We start from the raw sequence: 17,979 nt of genomic DNA on the forward strand, positions 1-17,979 counted from the left end.
TGATTTCATGTTCAGAAAATTAGCAAAGGTCCACTACATTGATCATGATTGTCGGTTAAAATAAGTCAATCACAAATCTTAACGTTAACGTGGTTGCAACAACATTTACCATGAAACTAATTTTTATACTCTCCTGAAAAAGTATCTCGAAATATATAAGTATCTCCTCGTTTACAATTCCAGTAGTTACTCGATTAAAGATAGAAAATCTTGCCAGATGTCATTAATCGAGGGTCGGTAGAGAATTTTGTCTCGCATTTGGTCAATTCTAAACAAACCGTCAATCCTAACGTGAATTAAAATTTGGTATATTCCTGATTATAACTTCATAATTGAAGATGTTACTTGATCCTGAATCCCTGACACAAATTCTATCTTTAACCGAGGAATAATAAACTCTTCGTGCAACATAACGACACAAATCATCCAGAATACGTAACGCAAGATGACAGATCAGACGAAACGTTTAACCAGTGTTATGACAGAGTGATTGAAAGATCGAAAAAAAAAAGAAATTTGAACAGCGGCAAGTGTTTCCCATCAAAAGTTCGTTTTATCTAGACAAAAAAACCGCGACACAAAATGCTCACCAATTCGTAGAGATTACGATTTAGATCAATGGACTTTATATTGTGCACGTTGCACGAACCACTGAACTTTCTCCTCTCCCGATGATGCATACGTTTATCAACGGCAAAAATTGAGAGGGAACGGCCAAATTGCCATATTTTGTTGTACCTTTTGCAATTTTGCTTTTGCCATTTCGCCACGGCGATCGATTAATCTCCTGTCGAGCGTGTTCCGGTGCCGAGTGAGCCGAAGGGACAGGGATGGGAGTGGCGAGCAACCAATTTCGCGGCGGAAAAAGTTTAATTACACTCGATGCCAGGGACATATTCCAGTGTAAACAACTGTCTACACGTCGGTACAAGAGAAAGACAGCCGGACACGCTTGCCTTCTCGCTGAATTCTTCCACGGGCTGGACTCCAGTCGGTACACAGCACTCGCTTGGTCATGGGACGTCCTTGCAATGTCTCCACCCCTTTTACACCCACGTACCCATGCCCTTTTTATCCTCTACGCGGCTCCTGGTCGATTCGCAGGGTGGAGTTTAAATTGGTCCGCTTTCTGCTAGCAATCAAAGTCTAATCAAACTTTAACGTGTATCACGAATGCTCCCTAGACACCCGTCCAGCTTGGGAATTTTAGGTTGCACGGTCTACAACAAGACAAAAGGACACGAAGTATATACAACTCTCTAAAACATTTCGACGACTTCAGTGATACGCCTCCATGACCTCCATGATTGTTCGAATGTTTTCGAAATCAGTAAATTCTACTGTGGACCGATAAAGCGATCGATACTATGGTAAAAATTACTGACAACTCGGAACAGATGAATTACCGGTTCGTGACGATTCGATTAAAGGCTAAGGACGCTTTGGATCAAAGTAGCTGAGTTATAAATAGTTTTCTTTTTCTTCAGAGTACAGCCTAATAAAATTAGAAGTACAGGTATTGATTGTTGTTTTTTTTATTAATAATAGAAAATAACGTCACTTGTGATCGGCAAGTCAATTTAACGTTGTAGAGCACTTCTCGTTTTGAAATCTATGACAATGGACCCATCAGTTCGCATGAAAGCGGGGTAGGTAGCATCTTTTATCTCGCAACTGGGCCAAACTTGTACACACCGTGGTGAGGATGATTTCATCACTTGAACCTGATGTGAAAATTATTTCTTGAATTTTATGTTGTTCGATGAAAATATGTGTACTTAATAAAAATTTACTTGATAATGCTTTGTTCAAAGTGCAACTGTGCAAATATCACATTACTTTTAATGAGTGTTTTTATCACGAAGAATCGAATTGTTGGCAATAAAAAATGTCTGATATTTCTGTCGAGGTCTATAAAACTTGGAAAGTTGAAAGAATGGGAATTTTTAGGTTACCAAAGTTCTATTGTAAAATCAGGATTTATTACCTTTAGAAGAATAGTAATGTAAACATCAAAATATCAATATTGTAAAGACGTGATTCTCTCTAGCCGTTGTTAAACTTGTCATGACAACTGCTTATAAATGCTGTAGCATCATTACATAATATTATAACTGCACTAGACGCGTTACTTCGGTCACAGTGTGACGTTATTAGATATATAAGTTTGTGATCAAGAAATAAAACGTTATATCTCTTTGAAATCTCGAGAGCAAATTCCAAACAGTTTATTAGTTGGCTTGTCGGCAGCTAACAGCTGCCTATCTTCATTTACTGGCATAGTCAATAAAACATTAATAGAACACAGTTGATCATTAACACGTACAATGATATTATTTAAATTCCGTTACAATGAAAATTTATTACTTTTAGAGCACAATATACATCTAAATATGGTATGCAAATTTCATTAATGTAGAGATGCCATACGACCTCGAATTAAATTTAGTATTCTCCTCATACGTGTTAATTAAATTTTTTTTTAATGCCGAACCCTTTGTAGAGACATATTTAATAGGCATCTGAAATTAATTAAAATTTCCATGACAGTAGTTACCTGCATTTTATAAATAAAATGACTCCATTCCAACCGCATAAATTAAACGAACAAAATGGTATGAAGGAAATTTTAACTAAATTTTCAAAATGATGATTTTAAAAATAAAGATCTGAAGTTTTTCTACCGCTCTCATTTTCTTGAACATTTTATTCTCAACTTTACAATTTTCTACTATCTTATTTTTATTTATCTAACATGTGATTTGTATAATCGTCAGATTGATATTTCTATATACTCAATTCCACCAAGATTGCGTATGCAATAAAAAAGCTTAAAAGTTATAAACAAATCTTCCATTAAGAATTTTCCAATGTGGTGGTAAACATTTGAACAAAAGTACATTTCGCTATTATCAATTCTACCAAAAATTTATTCAGAATAAAAATGTTTCGAAATTTAATTTTGAAACTTTTCTATTTCTCAGCAAGAAGTTTAGAAATTATTTTAAACTTATACTTCTAGTTGCACCATCGTACAGATGCATCGCAAAATTTATCGTAATTGCACCAACCGATTCTTCATGACGCGATAACAAATAGAATAACTGCTTTTTATTTCTGCAAATTCGATCTACTATGACTAAACTGTATGAAAGTTTACTGATCGCTGAAGATCACATTTTTCACTTCTCCATTTGCATATTCTTCTACTTTTAGGTCGTGTCCACTCACCGCTTTACGTGAGAAGTAGAAAGCTCTGTATTTGTAAATGTACACGATGAGGTGAGAGTTGAATGGATCGCGTAGCTAAACAATATGATGAAAATAACTTTATGGCGATCTTCAGTGAATAGTTGATTTTGACTCTACTATAGCGATTCAATGACCGAAACGTTCCACGCCTCATACAATGTTCAATTCTCCGTGTAGTTTTGCGCAAGTACCGTATCACGAGTTTACGATGCCTCAATTGCTATTCAGAATGGAATAGATGCTGGAAACACGCATGATTTGCCGAAAAGGAAAAGTTTTGTTGTAATGACACAACTTTCAAGACCTTGAGTAAAGTTTAATTGGGTGATTCTTTGAGAAGTTACTTCATTTTATAGAATTTAAAATTTTCGTTTTTTCTATTTTTTGAAAGTATTTTATAATGAATAATAGATTATGTCTGTAAAATCGTACTGAATCCAACAAAATTTCCATTGTTTGAATTTGAATTCCATCCAAGACCAGTCTTTCCAATTTGCTATTGTATGAAAATGTTCAAGATTATTTGAGAGCTTCCAAGGGAATTAATAAGGGCAGTAGAGAGAAACGCATCAGCGAATAAAAGTTAATGAATGATTAGTATGTCGAAGTTGCTCAACATCGGAATGTACGATGCTACAAATTAGATCGATACAACAATTTGCGTAGAACAATATTAAATTCGCAATTTCTCTATCAAATTCGCAACGCAGAGTGTACGTGATACAAATTTTCCTTAAGTGCATTTTCGACAGAAAAATATTAACAATTTTGCTCAAATTCAGTTCAAAGTCTGGTAAAAGATTAAATATAACGTATCAATAGATGTCTCGTACTTTGATCCAAAGACTGTGCTTAATTGCATTTACATTAAGTTTAAAGTTCCCATAATTGATCCAAAGCTACTTTTGTACGTATTAATTAGTATTTATAATTATTCTCTGGGGTCGCAGTGTTGTATCAAGATGCAAATGAAAACATGATTTTTCAGCGAGTTTAATAATATTTGTACGAACGTTTATATTCCTTATTATGGAATTAAATTACGCGACGCCAGGCACGCCAAATTAAATAGAGTTACAGAGAATAAGTAAATGCAATATGGAACGGGGAAAGAGAACGTTTCTCTGCTTCTATTTCAGCGTTATTTAATTTAACTCCATGGTGTGTTGCCGTTGAATATTCGGTGTAATGGGATCCTGGTTGGTTCCCGTCGTGAAACTTCCGTTAATAATAATTCCGCGTCTTCTCTGGCCGGCTTGTTAAGGATATAAAACGTTCGAATTGCCATTGATTGTGTACGAAATGCGTGAAATTTAATTCGCGGGCAAAGGGTCGGGGAAACAATTCGTACGATACGCGGCAAAATTGTTTCGGTCGCTTGTGCACCACCGCCCCCTTCTCCATTTTGCCACTTCGTTTGCACATTTATCCAATCTCGTTGCTAATTACTTTTTCCAGAATTGTAATGCCGTTCTAATGGAAAACGTCCGTTTCAACTGTTTCTCGAGTGTGCATTGAGTGTCGTTTCTATGAAAAAGAAAGGAAATCCTTCCTTTCCACGGCTTCGTTTTTTGAATGGTCATTAAACCGGAAATGTACGGGGGAACGGGCGAGCTGCCACGGACATATACAGTATTCCGCACTTGAAATTTAAACTTCCACTCGGATGCATCTATTCGGTATCGCGAGACATTAGTCAAATGCTCAGTAGCGAATTTGCTTAAGTTATTCTTTGGCTTCGCGTAAACATCGGAAATAAAAGTGGTGGATTAAACGAACGGCTGAAACATCGCAGCCGGAATACGAAATGCTGAATTGAACTGGTGTTTGCCATGACGTGAATAATCGTATTTTAATAGTTGATGAATAAAAACGAAATATAGCGATTTATCGGCGATGTTCGTTCGATCGAAATTATTCGGCAAATTCATATTTGTTCGCAGCAAATTATAATTTCATTTTATACGTTGAAATTCAATTTTTATTCAACGAGTGGCCGAAAAAATTGTTTATCTTTTATTTGCTCCTCCGAATCGTCACCTATTTTTATTACAATAACGAGTATTCACGACAGTGACGAGCACCTGGTTTTCAATTTTGAAAAATAACGATAGCAGTTTATACTTTTTCGAACTGGCTACAGATAGTTTCCGTTGTTTGAAAGAATAATATACTCGACCGAGCAAGTTACATTTTTAAGGCTAAAGTCAACGGTTGTCTTTTTCCTTCCGACCAAATCAATTGCAGTCTCAATGTTGAACCAAGTAGTCGCGTGTCGACTCTCAATCAGGCAATTGCTACGGACAATTGTTACATTGAATCATTGTTACATCAAACCAAACAGTTGTTTCTTCTCTCAATCAAGCAAGTTGCAATCTGAACATCAAGCCAAACAGTTGCATTTCCACTCTCAATTAAGCAAGTTGCATCGCAGCCAGCAAACGGGTTACATGCATGCTTGCGTTTCAAATCGATCACATTTACACTTTGATACTGACCACACGAAGTATGCGAACCGAAGGAAAATTTGTAAGGCATGTGGATAATTCCTGATAGTGTTTGAACACGTGCAATAAAAAATCGTAACGAAATATGTAAATTAAATTGCAGTTAAATTAGAAGAGGTCGAGAGGAATCGGTGCCGAAGGAAATTTAAATAAATTAACAAATCGATTTTTAGAATCGAGTAATTTTATTTCCTCGAAAAGAGGATCTCTTTTACTCTCCATCTCTTTGTATTTATTTTTATCTCTGTACTTTACAGTATCATTCTAATAAACAGTTTATTTATGCACCGAAATTGACCCAAATTTTTAAACATACATGTTTTCAAACATTGTTTATTTATAAGTACCTTTACCGCTTTATCGAAGATAAATTAAAATTTCTAAAATGTTAGTATACTTAAAATGAATTATAATCCACGGAGAGCCCCAGATTATCACTGATTCTGTTTCTACGGGATTTAAAAAACTATGATGAAATTTACATTTTACAATTTTCACAACAATTTAAAAGCGTTATTTATGGAAAATATTTCATAATTGATAAACTTTGAGGTTTGATGAAAGATGATTTAAATTTCTTCAAATCTTCTAATATAATTTTAATCACAACGTTTTCTTAGAGATTTAATAGTAGCTTTCAAAAATTTAATTTAATTAAATAGTTTGTACTGTTTCAATATTTGGATACATTCGCTAACGACTGTATTTAGGCTGCATTTTCAATGTTGTAATTCTTGCACTTTTAATTAGTATACACTTTAAAGTCTTGGATATAAGTAATGTAAAACGTAACAATAAGTTTAGAATAACTCGTGTTCGGTTTTCTCCCGTTGAAATAAAGTAAAAATGGATTTTATTTCTCTGGCTTTGAATTTCACGTTAACTGAAAATTGAGGTTAAATGTCTTTTCATGTAATTTTCCATTGTGTTTGCATAGTAGCTCCAAAACATTTATGATTTATTAATAGCGCTTTTCATTTGTGTTGTTTCGTTCGGATCTTCCGCGAATTTATCGATTTTATTTTATGGCAGGTTCCAAGCGTGCTTGACGAACAAAAAAGCGGAATAAATGCGAAATTTCCATAAAAATGAAAAGAACATGGTTCTGCAATTACCTGCGGTTAATCAACTGCAGTAGTAAAGATAGAACGTTTATAAAATGCAGTGCTCCAGTAATTTTTCCTTTCTAATTTTGACGTCTTTCATTTGGCAGTTGAATCATTTTGCAGCTATTACTTATTTCCTGAACATATCTTCTTCTAAATAAAATCATTCTTTATTCACCGTAAACATAATTGATCAAGACATTTTATTATGCCAAAATGATGAATGATGGATATTTTCACTGTGCTAGTTTTAATATTGTATTCCAGAAAAATATTTATTTTCCAAACAGTAACGAATTTTCTATTGTCATTTCAATTTTAATATAATGGAGACAATAGGAAAGTGGAGAGAATATTTCCTATTTATTGGTTTTCATTTTCAACAAAAGTTTGATCTGCCTAACACCAATGGTCTCACGAGTCAATTTTTATAAATAGAATGTTCTGAGAGCGTTGAGTAAACTAAAAGAAATGTTGAAATTGAAATAATATGGTTGCTATTCGTGCCTGAAAAAAGAGGTAGAATTTTTATTAATTTAATCCTTCCAGTTTAGTGGCTGGTTCAATTTAGACCCAGTCAAATTAGCGATCGATAGTAACTGTTTATGTTTATATTAGGCATCAAGACGATCACTGGAAAAGCATGAGATACGATAATTGTAACAATAATATTTGTAAATATTATTCTACAAAGAAAACGCAGAAATTTACTTTAAATTTAAAGAAAGTTATTTACGTGTATTTTCGAAATTTACCACTCTGTTTTTCATTTCCCATATAATAATAGTATTTACGAGAAGAAGTAGATAAGTTTGTATTTTCTGGTATGGGTCTCTCTTGACCCAGCCACTGAACTCTACGTTCTGTACTCCGAGGGGTAGCTTCATTCCGAACAGCTTTCGCATTTAAAGACGGAACAACGGAGATTAATAAATTAATTCTCCTATACAATAATAAGAGAAGAACGTTGCTAATTGGCGAAAGAAAACAATAAAGAGATGTTAGAACGACTGCGAACATTAATTGCGAGCCAGTATTCAACAAAATTCAATTGTTTTCTCTGCGCAACATTATTCCCACTTGGTTAGCGTTACGTTTCAAAAAATTTTTCGACACGATTCAACAACTCCTAAACTCGTCAGAAATTATTTCCACACATTAGCAAATCGGCAACTGAATTATTTCTAAAACGTGGCACAAGCGTTCACCGATATGTCGCAAAAACTCTCGATTAATATTTACCTAACAATCGGTACAACAGCTGACAAATGAGGCAGTAGATCGTAGCCAAACAACCTTATTAATACTTGTCAAACAAACGTGTTCGTGCAATCGCCAATTAGCAACGTGTATCACCACTGGTGACGTTGAATGGGGTGGGTCCCCGTCAAAAATCGGTTTGGCGGGAGCGCGGAAGCGTTTTAAAACGAGCCACGGGCCGGCCCAGCGTTAATAATTTACAACGCTTATGCGCTGAACGAAATTTACAACGCGTAACATCGGCGCGACTAGCTTTACCCCGATTAAAGCCCAAAGCGACTGCAGCTCCTAACGGCTGATTTACGATTCACCCCCTGCAGCGGCGCGTGCATACGCTTTCACGCGTCTGCACGCACGCTTCCACGTGCTCAGGCAGTCAAAGCGCGTCCTGGACGAGATCCCGGCACGATGCACACCGAGACGAGCCGATGCAAGAACGTTCAACTAATTATATACATCGACCGAACCGTAATAGGGCCGTAATTGACATACCTTCGTTAATTATCGTCCTGCTTATTAAGCTGACCTATTCAACACCCATGCTTTCGCCTGACACAAGATCAATGAGACAATGAGGGAAAACTATACGGTAGAAAAAACGTTCGTGCTCGGGTATAAAAGAATTTTCCATCGCGTGGGAGATAGATTCCAAAAATCGATAACGAAGGGCTTCGAGCATTCTACCAATCGGACGTCGTGGTGTGTTTGACGCCTTATGCCTATCCGTGATGGTACGAACGGTAACGTTCGAATTGAAAAGATTGGTCGATCGTAACTCGTATGCATCCGAGAAAAATGCTGCTGAGAGATATTCTAGAGGCGCTAACGCCATCTTAGTGATATCTACAGCCAATCGATACGTATCTCATTAGTCTTATCTAACTTGTCAGTAGCACTATCGTACCTGTATATATTAAATAGAAGGACGATCCCGGTTTATGACAAATTGATCACTTTTTGCACTCGATGTCGATTATTTTGATCTTCGTCGCGATACGAAACTCTTCCATGAATATCGATATAATTTGTAAACATTACACACGTTTTATGAATATTTAATAAACGATTTTACCGAAGATTGTATATCTTGTATGAGATTTCCAGGAAATTGATATTCTTTTAAAGGAACTACACATTTTTGTCATCGTAGTGTAATAGTCCAATGATTTGCGATAACACCTTTGTGTAACTTTCAGTATGAAAAATCCAAAAATGTACGAGAATAAATATGGATAATTAAATAATTATGATCGAGAGGTTAGTTGTAACAGATGCTCCATAATTTATCTCGACCATTACATCGCATCGATAAAAACTTGAAAAACATAACTTTGTAATATTCATTGTAATATTTGCTTTTTCCAAATGCGTATTTTTCTCTATTTATATTTCGTACAATCGAAGACAAATGCAATATTTAAGATGGTCGAGTTAAATGGAATACCCTGTGTAACTGTACCAGCGATAAAGTAATTTCTGCAATCGTTGTTTCGCTCGACTAATTCGCTCCGCAATGTTCCGAAAGCACAATGCAGCAAACGCAAATGCAACCGTATCCAATCGCGGGTAGGAAAAAAATTGGAAACAATACCAACGAGTGAACGATAAATTTAGCATCGCGGGCCAACAAAATCCAAACACCAACGCCCATGGCGCGAACGACCGAGCGAGGGTATTGGGGTAAAAATATACTTGCCGCAATAATCGGGGAACTAGGGACAAAACAGAGAAAGGGGGAGCAGATAGGTTAGTTCGATAGAAGTTCCGGTTGATCGAGCATTTTGCATCGCTGCCGTGACAGGTACCACGGACGAATCGATGGTGAGCCCGTTGCTGTTGGGCCTGGCAGCAACAGCGACCGTTTTGGCCCTGGCCGTAGCTGGGATCCTGACGGCGCTCTACCGGAAGCACTCGAACGGCCGGCCCGGAAGTCCAAAGCACGCTCCCATCGTGTGCGAGCCACCTAATGCAGGTGCAACTACCCCGGTGCACCCTCAGACCAAGCAGGCGGTCGATGACATCGATCCGGACATCATACCCAACGAGTATGGTGAGTGTACGAGTTTCCGATTGTTCGAAACGTGCGCCAAATTATGGCCTACGTGCACACAAGGCGTCCGCAATAGCGAACACACATTCACACGTGCACATATTCGATTGTCCACTAGCGAACTTTCATCGTTTTATCGCGATGAAAAGATGCTCGAATGCTGCATGCGATGCTCCAACCTCTCTCTTTTTTTTGTTACGTATGACTTTATTTGTTACTGAACGGAAAGTCAAAGGTGGATGTAAAGTTTCGATTCAAAGGTACGATGTTGGGTATTTACAAAGTAATTGCGTATAGTGCAAACGTGAAATTATATGTACGTCAAAGAACGTTGTGTTGTAAAAATAAGATTGTAATGCTGCAATGTTATTCTTATATAAAATGATAAAAATACAATTTTATTCTCGCTACGTAACGTCACAGTTACTTAAATATCTTACTTTATACGTTCAGAGAGAATATTCGCAAGGAACTGTGGTAGATTTTAAAATAAATTTGTGAAAATGACATATACTTCTATGTAATTTTCGACGTTGCATTCAACAGTAGAAAATAGATAATTTAACCAATAAAATTTATACGTACATCAAATGAATCTGTACTGTACGATCTAACTAGCGATTGGTTGAAACTATCGATTTAGCTTTCAATCAACAAATTGTTATTGAGTATTGCAATATTGTAATATTGAATATTGTTATTGAATATTGTAATATTAATTTTCAAACGTAGTAGAAGCAGTGCGAAGTTTCTACTTTGAATTTTCTTGAGAAGATTTACACCTTTCAAAAACACAAGATCTATGAAACATTTTTACTTTCAAATATTTGGTTTCTTCAAACATTCAAGTTTGGAATATCGACAGTCAAGATATATTTAATAAAAGAACCGATATCGTGGCGTCATAAGTATATTTTTATACACAGAAACTCTGGCGAATATTAATAATGAATATATTAACATTCTTCATTTGACAAAGGTATTTTCACATTGTCTAGTAATAAATTTTGTAAGGTTTTTTCATGTTCCATGGATACGTTTAATTATATACGGTGTCTCACTTGATATCACATTTACGCTACTCTAAGTACAAGAGTTCTATTTACTGCACTTTCTTTAGTTTCATCGCAAACTCATAAAATATCAACTTTTTGTAAAATAAAACTTCACAGCTTCTTTGTGCCTGTAATTATAATAAATTCAATACCATCAGAATATAGCCCCGTCGAAACCATTCCACTTTTATTTGAAAAAGTAATATCGGGTGAGACCTGCATATTAATATAGCAGAAACGCGATACCTTTATTTACTTATCATTGATCGATATCTATTTGTGAAACATCTATGTTTTTATTTCGGGATGATATGAACGAGGTCGAACACAGTATCCGCTTGAAGCAGAAATCGGAAAGGTTTTCGAAATAACCGTTGTATGAAAATTTTTATCCAAACAGTTATAAAGAACCAAAATGATACTTTCACCGTTATAAGTGGAAACGACCCTTATGCGGTCTTATGTCGGTTCTATATCGGTTTTGAAACAGTTCTATACAGGTTCCATGCTCTTTTTACTCTGAAATAGTTCTACGAGATACCGAGCAATCGTTACACAAGAGTAAGAACGAAAAATAAAAAAAATTGGCGCTATTGTGTATATATACATATATCTAGATTTCCTTATGGATTATTTTTTTTTACGTAACAACGAAGAATATCAAAATATAATGATATTGTATTTAAAAATTTTTTGATAATTATAGTATTAGTATATTTGGATTCAAGAAACACTTCATTGGGAATCCTAGAATAGAATTTTATATGATCATGTGTAACAGTTTTCTCTGGAAAAGAATCCAAAATATCGCCAAGTTGTTAATACTGAGCCTATTCCCAGCAAAATATTGTGTAAATCGTACGTTTTATAAATCTCTGACCTATTGTTCGCGTGAAAAAAAATCGCTCTCGCCTATGTTTAATCGACTAATCTGTTTAGTGGACATGGAACTTTGCATGGCTTCGTCGAATATGTTCGCAGAGAGAAGACCCTTAACGTACACACCGATATATAAGACGCCTCCACAGCGAAGAAAGAAGGACCGTGTTATGGACGACGCGATCTCGCCAGAGAAGAGGCCGATTGTGCAGCACGGTTTGGATCTACCCCCGGAACCGATCTTGAGCGACTGCCTACCAACGCCAACCATGAACTACGTCCAGAATCACCTTTCCCAGTCGAACACTTACAATCACCCGCCCACTATGGCAGACTTCAAGCAAATGGCGATGGACGCTTACAATCAGCGTAATAACCAAAACGTAAGTCGCACAATCCTTTTTAACACACGGATCATTCTTAACCGTATTGAAACACAACATACAATCCGAAAGGACGAATTCTACACGAAAAACTGTATAAAAGTTGCGATGAACCAAAATTGACTCGGAACATTTCAAATGTTTCTTCTCCATAAATGTAACAAAAACGTCACAAATATCCGATATTCTAGACGTAGAGATCATTCCGATGATCCGTAAACCGTTCCGATAATTAACCCGGTAAACTTATTACCATCGGTAAATTTAATCGAGCACTTTTACCGTAACATCCAACAGTAATTTAGTCGAAGCAATTTGATTAATGAGACGCAATTAATGCTTTCCTTCGCTACGCAAAACGGAGGGTTGTTGGAGAGCACAGATGACGATAGTTACGAGTTAACGAATAAACGATCGAGAAATCTTGTTACGATATTCGGTAGAAAAATCGAATTCTCTACTTCACCGGGGGAAGTAATACAATCGACCGTATCGTTGACGCGACTTCACTCTCATCGACTTCTCGTCACTACACCAAGGTTGTTTTAAATATTCGAAGTTTCGAAGACGACGGGAACGGGATACGAGCCAAGAACAGGGATCGGTCGCTTTAATATGCGGCAGTCTTCCACTTTAACTTTTCCGGTTTAGCGAAGCCTTGGGTTATCTGCGCTTCCGCGAGTTTAATTACGTCGAAGTTTTCTCGATAATTCGAGAGGGCCAGTCCCGATGCGCGTAACTCCCGTCTCGAACTCGACTTCCGTTTCCCTTCGACGTTGGTCGCGTTCCATTAAGTGTCTGAATAATTTTAATACCGAATTGCTTCCCCTTCCTCTATCCATCCACCCAGCCAATCTTTCATTAACCGGTCCGATATTCGCTTTCGATGTTTTCGTTCCAATGTTTTTGTTTTCCCAGAATTACGCAAACCCGTGGTATTCGATTATTTTTACCATCGCGGTTGCACCTTGATTGTTCCATTATTAATTTCACTCTGAATTTGCAATTTTCACAAGCATCGGAGCATTTGCATTTTTATGTATTTTTTTCGTTTTTTCAACGTATTCCCCGCAATCGTGCCATAAATTGGAATTTTCTGTTATTGCTTTACGCATACCTACAGGGTTTTCCGTTTTTCGCGATCACGTCGAATATGCTTGTTTTTTACGATAGGAAAAATTATAAGATCAAGGAGTAGTTTTGGTTGATACATGTGGTAAATTTCTTAAACAAAATGTTCTTTTCATTGATGATTACGATTTCGAAATTTTAAGTTCCTGATATTGTTTCAAATTAAGGTATTTAATAGTACAAAATTTGATTTTTATGCGTCTAAAATGGCGTTTTCAAACACTGTGCGATTTCAGAAGCAGCTTTCGTTAGAACGTTTGATGTATCCAAAATTCTATGAGAAGTTTTGGAGGTTGCATTTTATATATATACTTTGTAATCGTTCTTAAGTGGTTTTGAATCTGGTTTAGTAGAGAGCCAGTGTTCTCTTTGCGTGGAGTGTCGCATTAAGGTGTGATACGCGTTTATTTTTGCGAGAGAGGCGTTGAAACCGGTGTCAAAATTTATCAAAATAATCTATTGGAAAGATCGGTGAAACCCTTGAAGAAGAAGTCTTCTAACTTCTTCAAACGTGAGTTCTTCTACGAAACCTCGCCACACCTTATAAAAGAAAAATAAATCAGAAATGGTTACAAAACAATGTCCCAGAATTCATTTTCCATGATAACCGTTTAGTCGCGTCGATTGTAAGCATTATTGCAGAAATTGGCCATATAGAATAATGCCATCGGTATGAATATTTAAATAATTGCAGTTTGACTGTACAAATGTAGCATAATCGGTAATCTTTTGATTGAAAACTTGCACGAAAGAGTTAATGAACTATAAATTGCTTCTATTAAATAAATGCAATGTAAATTTTAAATGAATACTTAAACATAATTAAGGGACCAGAAAACATTCTAAAATGAAGAATATAAATGTAGAAACAATTCATTTTACTCTTTTAACAAAATGTCACAAATAATTAAATATAAAAATATTCGTAGCAATTCACATAATGGCAATAATTTAATTAAATGTTTAAAATACGGAAATCTAAGTAAGATTATATAAGTATAAATAACAAAAACAGAAGAAAACATTTGAAAATGAGAAATAATACAACAAAATATCCACGAATTACCTAAAATATTAAGTTGAACATGACGATAATAAGAGACACAGTCGCTTACGTTAATGTTTGTTTACACTAATTAGAAACATTCCCCAAAAATTATTCATAGGAAACATTTTGAATTGTGTAAGACAGAAGTAAGAAAAAAATGGAAGCCTGTAAAAAAAAAGAAGTTTGGTATAGGAAAAATATAAAATTAGAGATCGTTAAATTTAAGAAATTCAAGAAAAAGAAAAACAATAAAAATCATGAGCAAAATACGAGGTTAAATGATCGTTACAACCACATGAATTATTTATGAATACGGTAAAGGTGAATAGAAATAAAAATAGAAAGAGAAATGACCAACGACTTATTGTTAGAGACAGCACCGTGGTAACCTACGTGTGTATAAATCTCGGAATTGTATCGAATGTTTCTCATTTTTTAGAATAGATTAACGTATCTGTGCCAGAATGTACATCGTTTCCCCTTTTTCCCAAGTCCTCGCCTCATTTCCCATCGAATCGCGTTCCATCGAAGATCTCCGCATAAGTTAAACATTTCGAGCGAAAACGAAGCACGTGTCGAACTGTTTCCAGGTCTACTATAGTCTCCAGAGGTCGAGCAAAGGGCTGTCGTCGATGCCGCAGAGGCCGGTGTCCTCGTCGGTCTCCGCGCAGGGCAAGTTCCATCAACCGGAAGTGGTAACGCGCTCAAATCGAATACAAGAGAGTTGTATATAAGTTCGGTGGGAGTCTCAGCCGCCAAACTCGAACGGGGCGTTCGTGTCAGTCGCTAACTGTGAACCGATGGAACCGTCGACAATGTTCGAAGCCGAATTCTCGCGAACGAGAATCGCACGTGGCGTCTTCCTACGGTCGACGTGAGAATTGCCAAGCGACTTCGTGAAATACTATGAACATTTCGCTGTACAAAGCTGACGAACAATTTCATGTCGACATAATGGAAACGTGGACCTGTATCGAGATATCGAGCCGGCCCTCGTCGCGAAAAAGACGAGGACGGGCACACGGGTGTCGCACGTCAGTCGGCAAGTTAATGAAACGTCGACGATTAGAGATTCGACGGGGCTAACAGAGTTTGTCGGGTCGCGATAGGATTCCGTTCGATTGTTCGTTCTTTTTCTACCTGGAGATTTTTATAATAGAGTTTGCCCACGTTCGCGAGTGAACGAGAAACGAGAAAGGTTCGATAAGAATAGTGCAAATAGCTAGCAATTTGACGAAGCAACGTCGCCGAATTAACGAACACACGGAGTCGGATATCGAGTCTTCGTTTCCGTTCACGGACACCCGGCACGAAACCGTGTGTTTTACTGTTTATATGAGATTAGTTTTTGTACAAAGATCTATTGTAAATAGGCGAGAAAGCCTGGCCCTAGTGGATAGTCAACCAATGTCCGAATTTCATTCGCTAAAAGTCACGTTAAGGAGGAGGGAGGATTGTTCTCGGTCACGTAAAATAAATACTCGATGGCATACGAAATAAAGAGAATTACGTTTCATCTGTTTTACAGAAACGAGTCTTGCCTACTTGTCGTCCAGTCCAGGAACCTTTCCCCCGATCCTCTCTATTAAGAGACGAGAAAAACGTACGAAACGAGGAGCCGAAATTTCGGTCGCACGTGAGCCGAATTCGCCACGCGATCGCATTGACCATCGAGTTTCGCGTTCTCCATTTCGAACGTGAAGCAAATCTTAATGCACCGCGTGCATCCACGACGGTGAAAGTCCCATGAAAATTTTATTCGAGCGCCAAACACACCGCGACAGAAACCGTTTCACCAACCATTTCAAGGGTTTCAATTTCAAACGGCGTATAGTGTAAGCGATACGACTAATATTTTGTTCGAGTGTAATCTGTTAGGTTAGTGAATAAATTCTTTCTGACTTTGGATATCGAGTTAACAAATTTTGTATAGTTTCTAACAAGAAATAACACATTGTATGCATCGATACAACCTTTTACCACCTTTTTTCTCAACACTTTTAAAATGACGACACAGCGAACTATTTTTATTACGAATTTACAATTAACAACGAGTATTATTATTTTCTACGCATATTCTATCTATATTGATAATTAAATATATACAACGAGTATAATAGGAATCTCCTTTAGATGATAAGACTGACGCTCTTACTTGCATAACGTGGATGATCGTACACAAATGATTTCATGACTGTCGTATTCATTCCTTTTCACCGATCTACGTACAATGTTACTTTCCATCAAATGTCATTCACAATTTGTTTAAATATTTCCTTCTATATTCAATAGTTTTGAAGGTAGTATTAGGAAATGATATATTTGGGAGTAATTTCATTCTTAAAAGTTACAGTATCGTACCTGAAAATCGTATCTTTCATTTTTCATTACCTTGCATATTTTCATCAAAATTGGAGAGCAATGGGGAGGGGGGCAGGCGGACGAACGTATTCGTAAATTTTTAAAAATTAATCTTTTCAAAAACTAGATTTTACACGAAAAGATTTGTTTAGACATGTTTCATTTATTTTTGCACGAGTAACCACTCTCTTATCGGTTGTACTATGAGTATCACCTCACACTGTATATTTTTGTCAACGTGCTACAAGTGCATCTATACTGCATGGAAATCCTTTTATGACCCTAGTCTTGTTACGATACTGCTGGTATTAAAGGTTTTTCCGTCAAAAAATAATACAACTGTTTAAGTGAAGAATTTGGTAAGGCTATCTGGGATGAATATTCAATGTAAAGCGATCAGCTTTTGCAATGTTTTCCTTGTAGTGTAAGATTTGTCGTCTATTGATGAACGTTACGTATTAAATTCGATAGTTGTAATTTCCTAAGAATGCATCTTATTTTAATCTGAAAAGCGAAACAGAAATTTTAAAATGATATTTTAAACATTAGGAAAAGAGACATATTTTTCCAGGATGAAAGAAATTTAGCCACCTTTCTAAACATTAGGAAGAATTTATTCACCAATCTAATATTATTCTAATAATTAGTCTAATTACTCTATAATATAATATTATGTTTTTGTTTGGGATCATTTTAACCGCAATGAAAATTTATTTTGTCTGTACTCTGTGTTCTTTTATTTTAATTGTGAACAACAATTACTTCCTTTTCCTTATTACCGTTTATCCATTGCAGTAATTGTTGGACGTTAGAACGTCAATCCGAAATTCTTTGTGTATTTATGTTATAATGAATTTTGAATATAAATTTAATTTGTCATTTGTGTTATTTATTGCGCGGTTTACTAAGCAAGAATTTTATTTTTGGTGACGTATATTAAGCGGTTA

At 36.2% G+C, this 17,979-nt stretch overlaps 1 protein-coding gene across 1 annotated transcript in view; it reads left to right on the forward strand.

Annotated features, from left to right (window-relative positions):
• Window positions 1-16,710, forward strand: part of LOC143145349 (neural cell adhesion molecule 2) — a 261,041-nt gene extending 244,331 nt beyond the window's left edge. The window contains exons 10-12 of the mRNA XM_076308653.1: window positions 9,927-10,175; window positions 12,212-12,492; window positions 15,262-16,710. Of these exons, the coding sequence (XP_076164768.1) occupies window positions 9,927-10,175; window positions 12,212-12,492; window positions 15,262-15,405 (674 nt within the window). The 3' untranslated portion in view covers window positions 15,406-16,710. The remainder of the gene's footprint in view (window positions 1-9,926; window positions 10,176-12,211; window positions 12,493-15,261) is intronic.
• The last annotated feature ends 1,269 nt before the right edge of the window (window positions 16,711-17,979 follow it).

This window comes from Ptiloglossa arizonensis, chromosome 4, assembly GCF_051014685.1.
Source record: "Ptiloglossa arizonensis isolate GNS036 chromosome 4, iyPtiAriz1_principal, whole genome shotgun sequence".
Taxonomy (NCBI): Eukaryota; Metazoa; Arthropoda; class Insecta; order Hymenoptera; family Colletidae; genus Ptiloglossa; species Ptiloglossa arizonensis.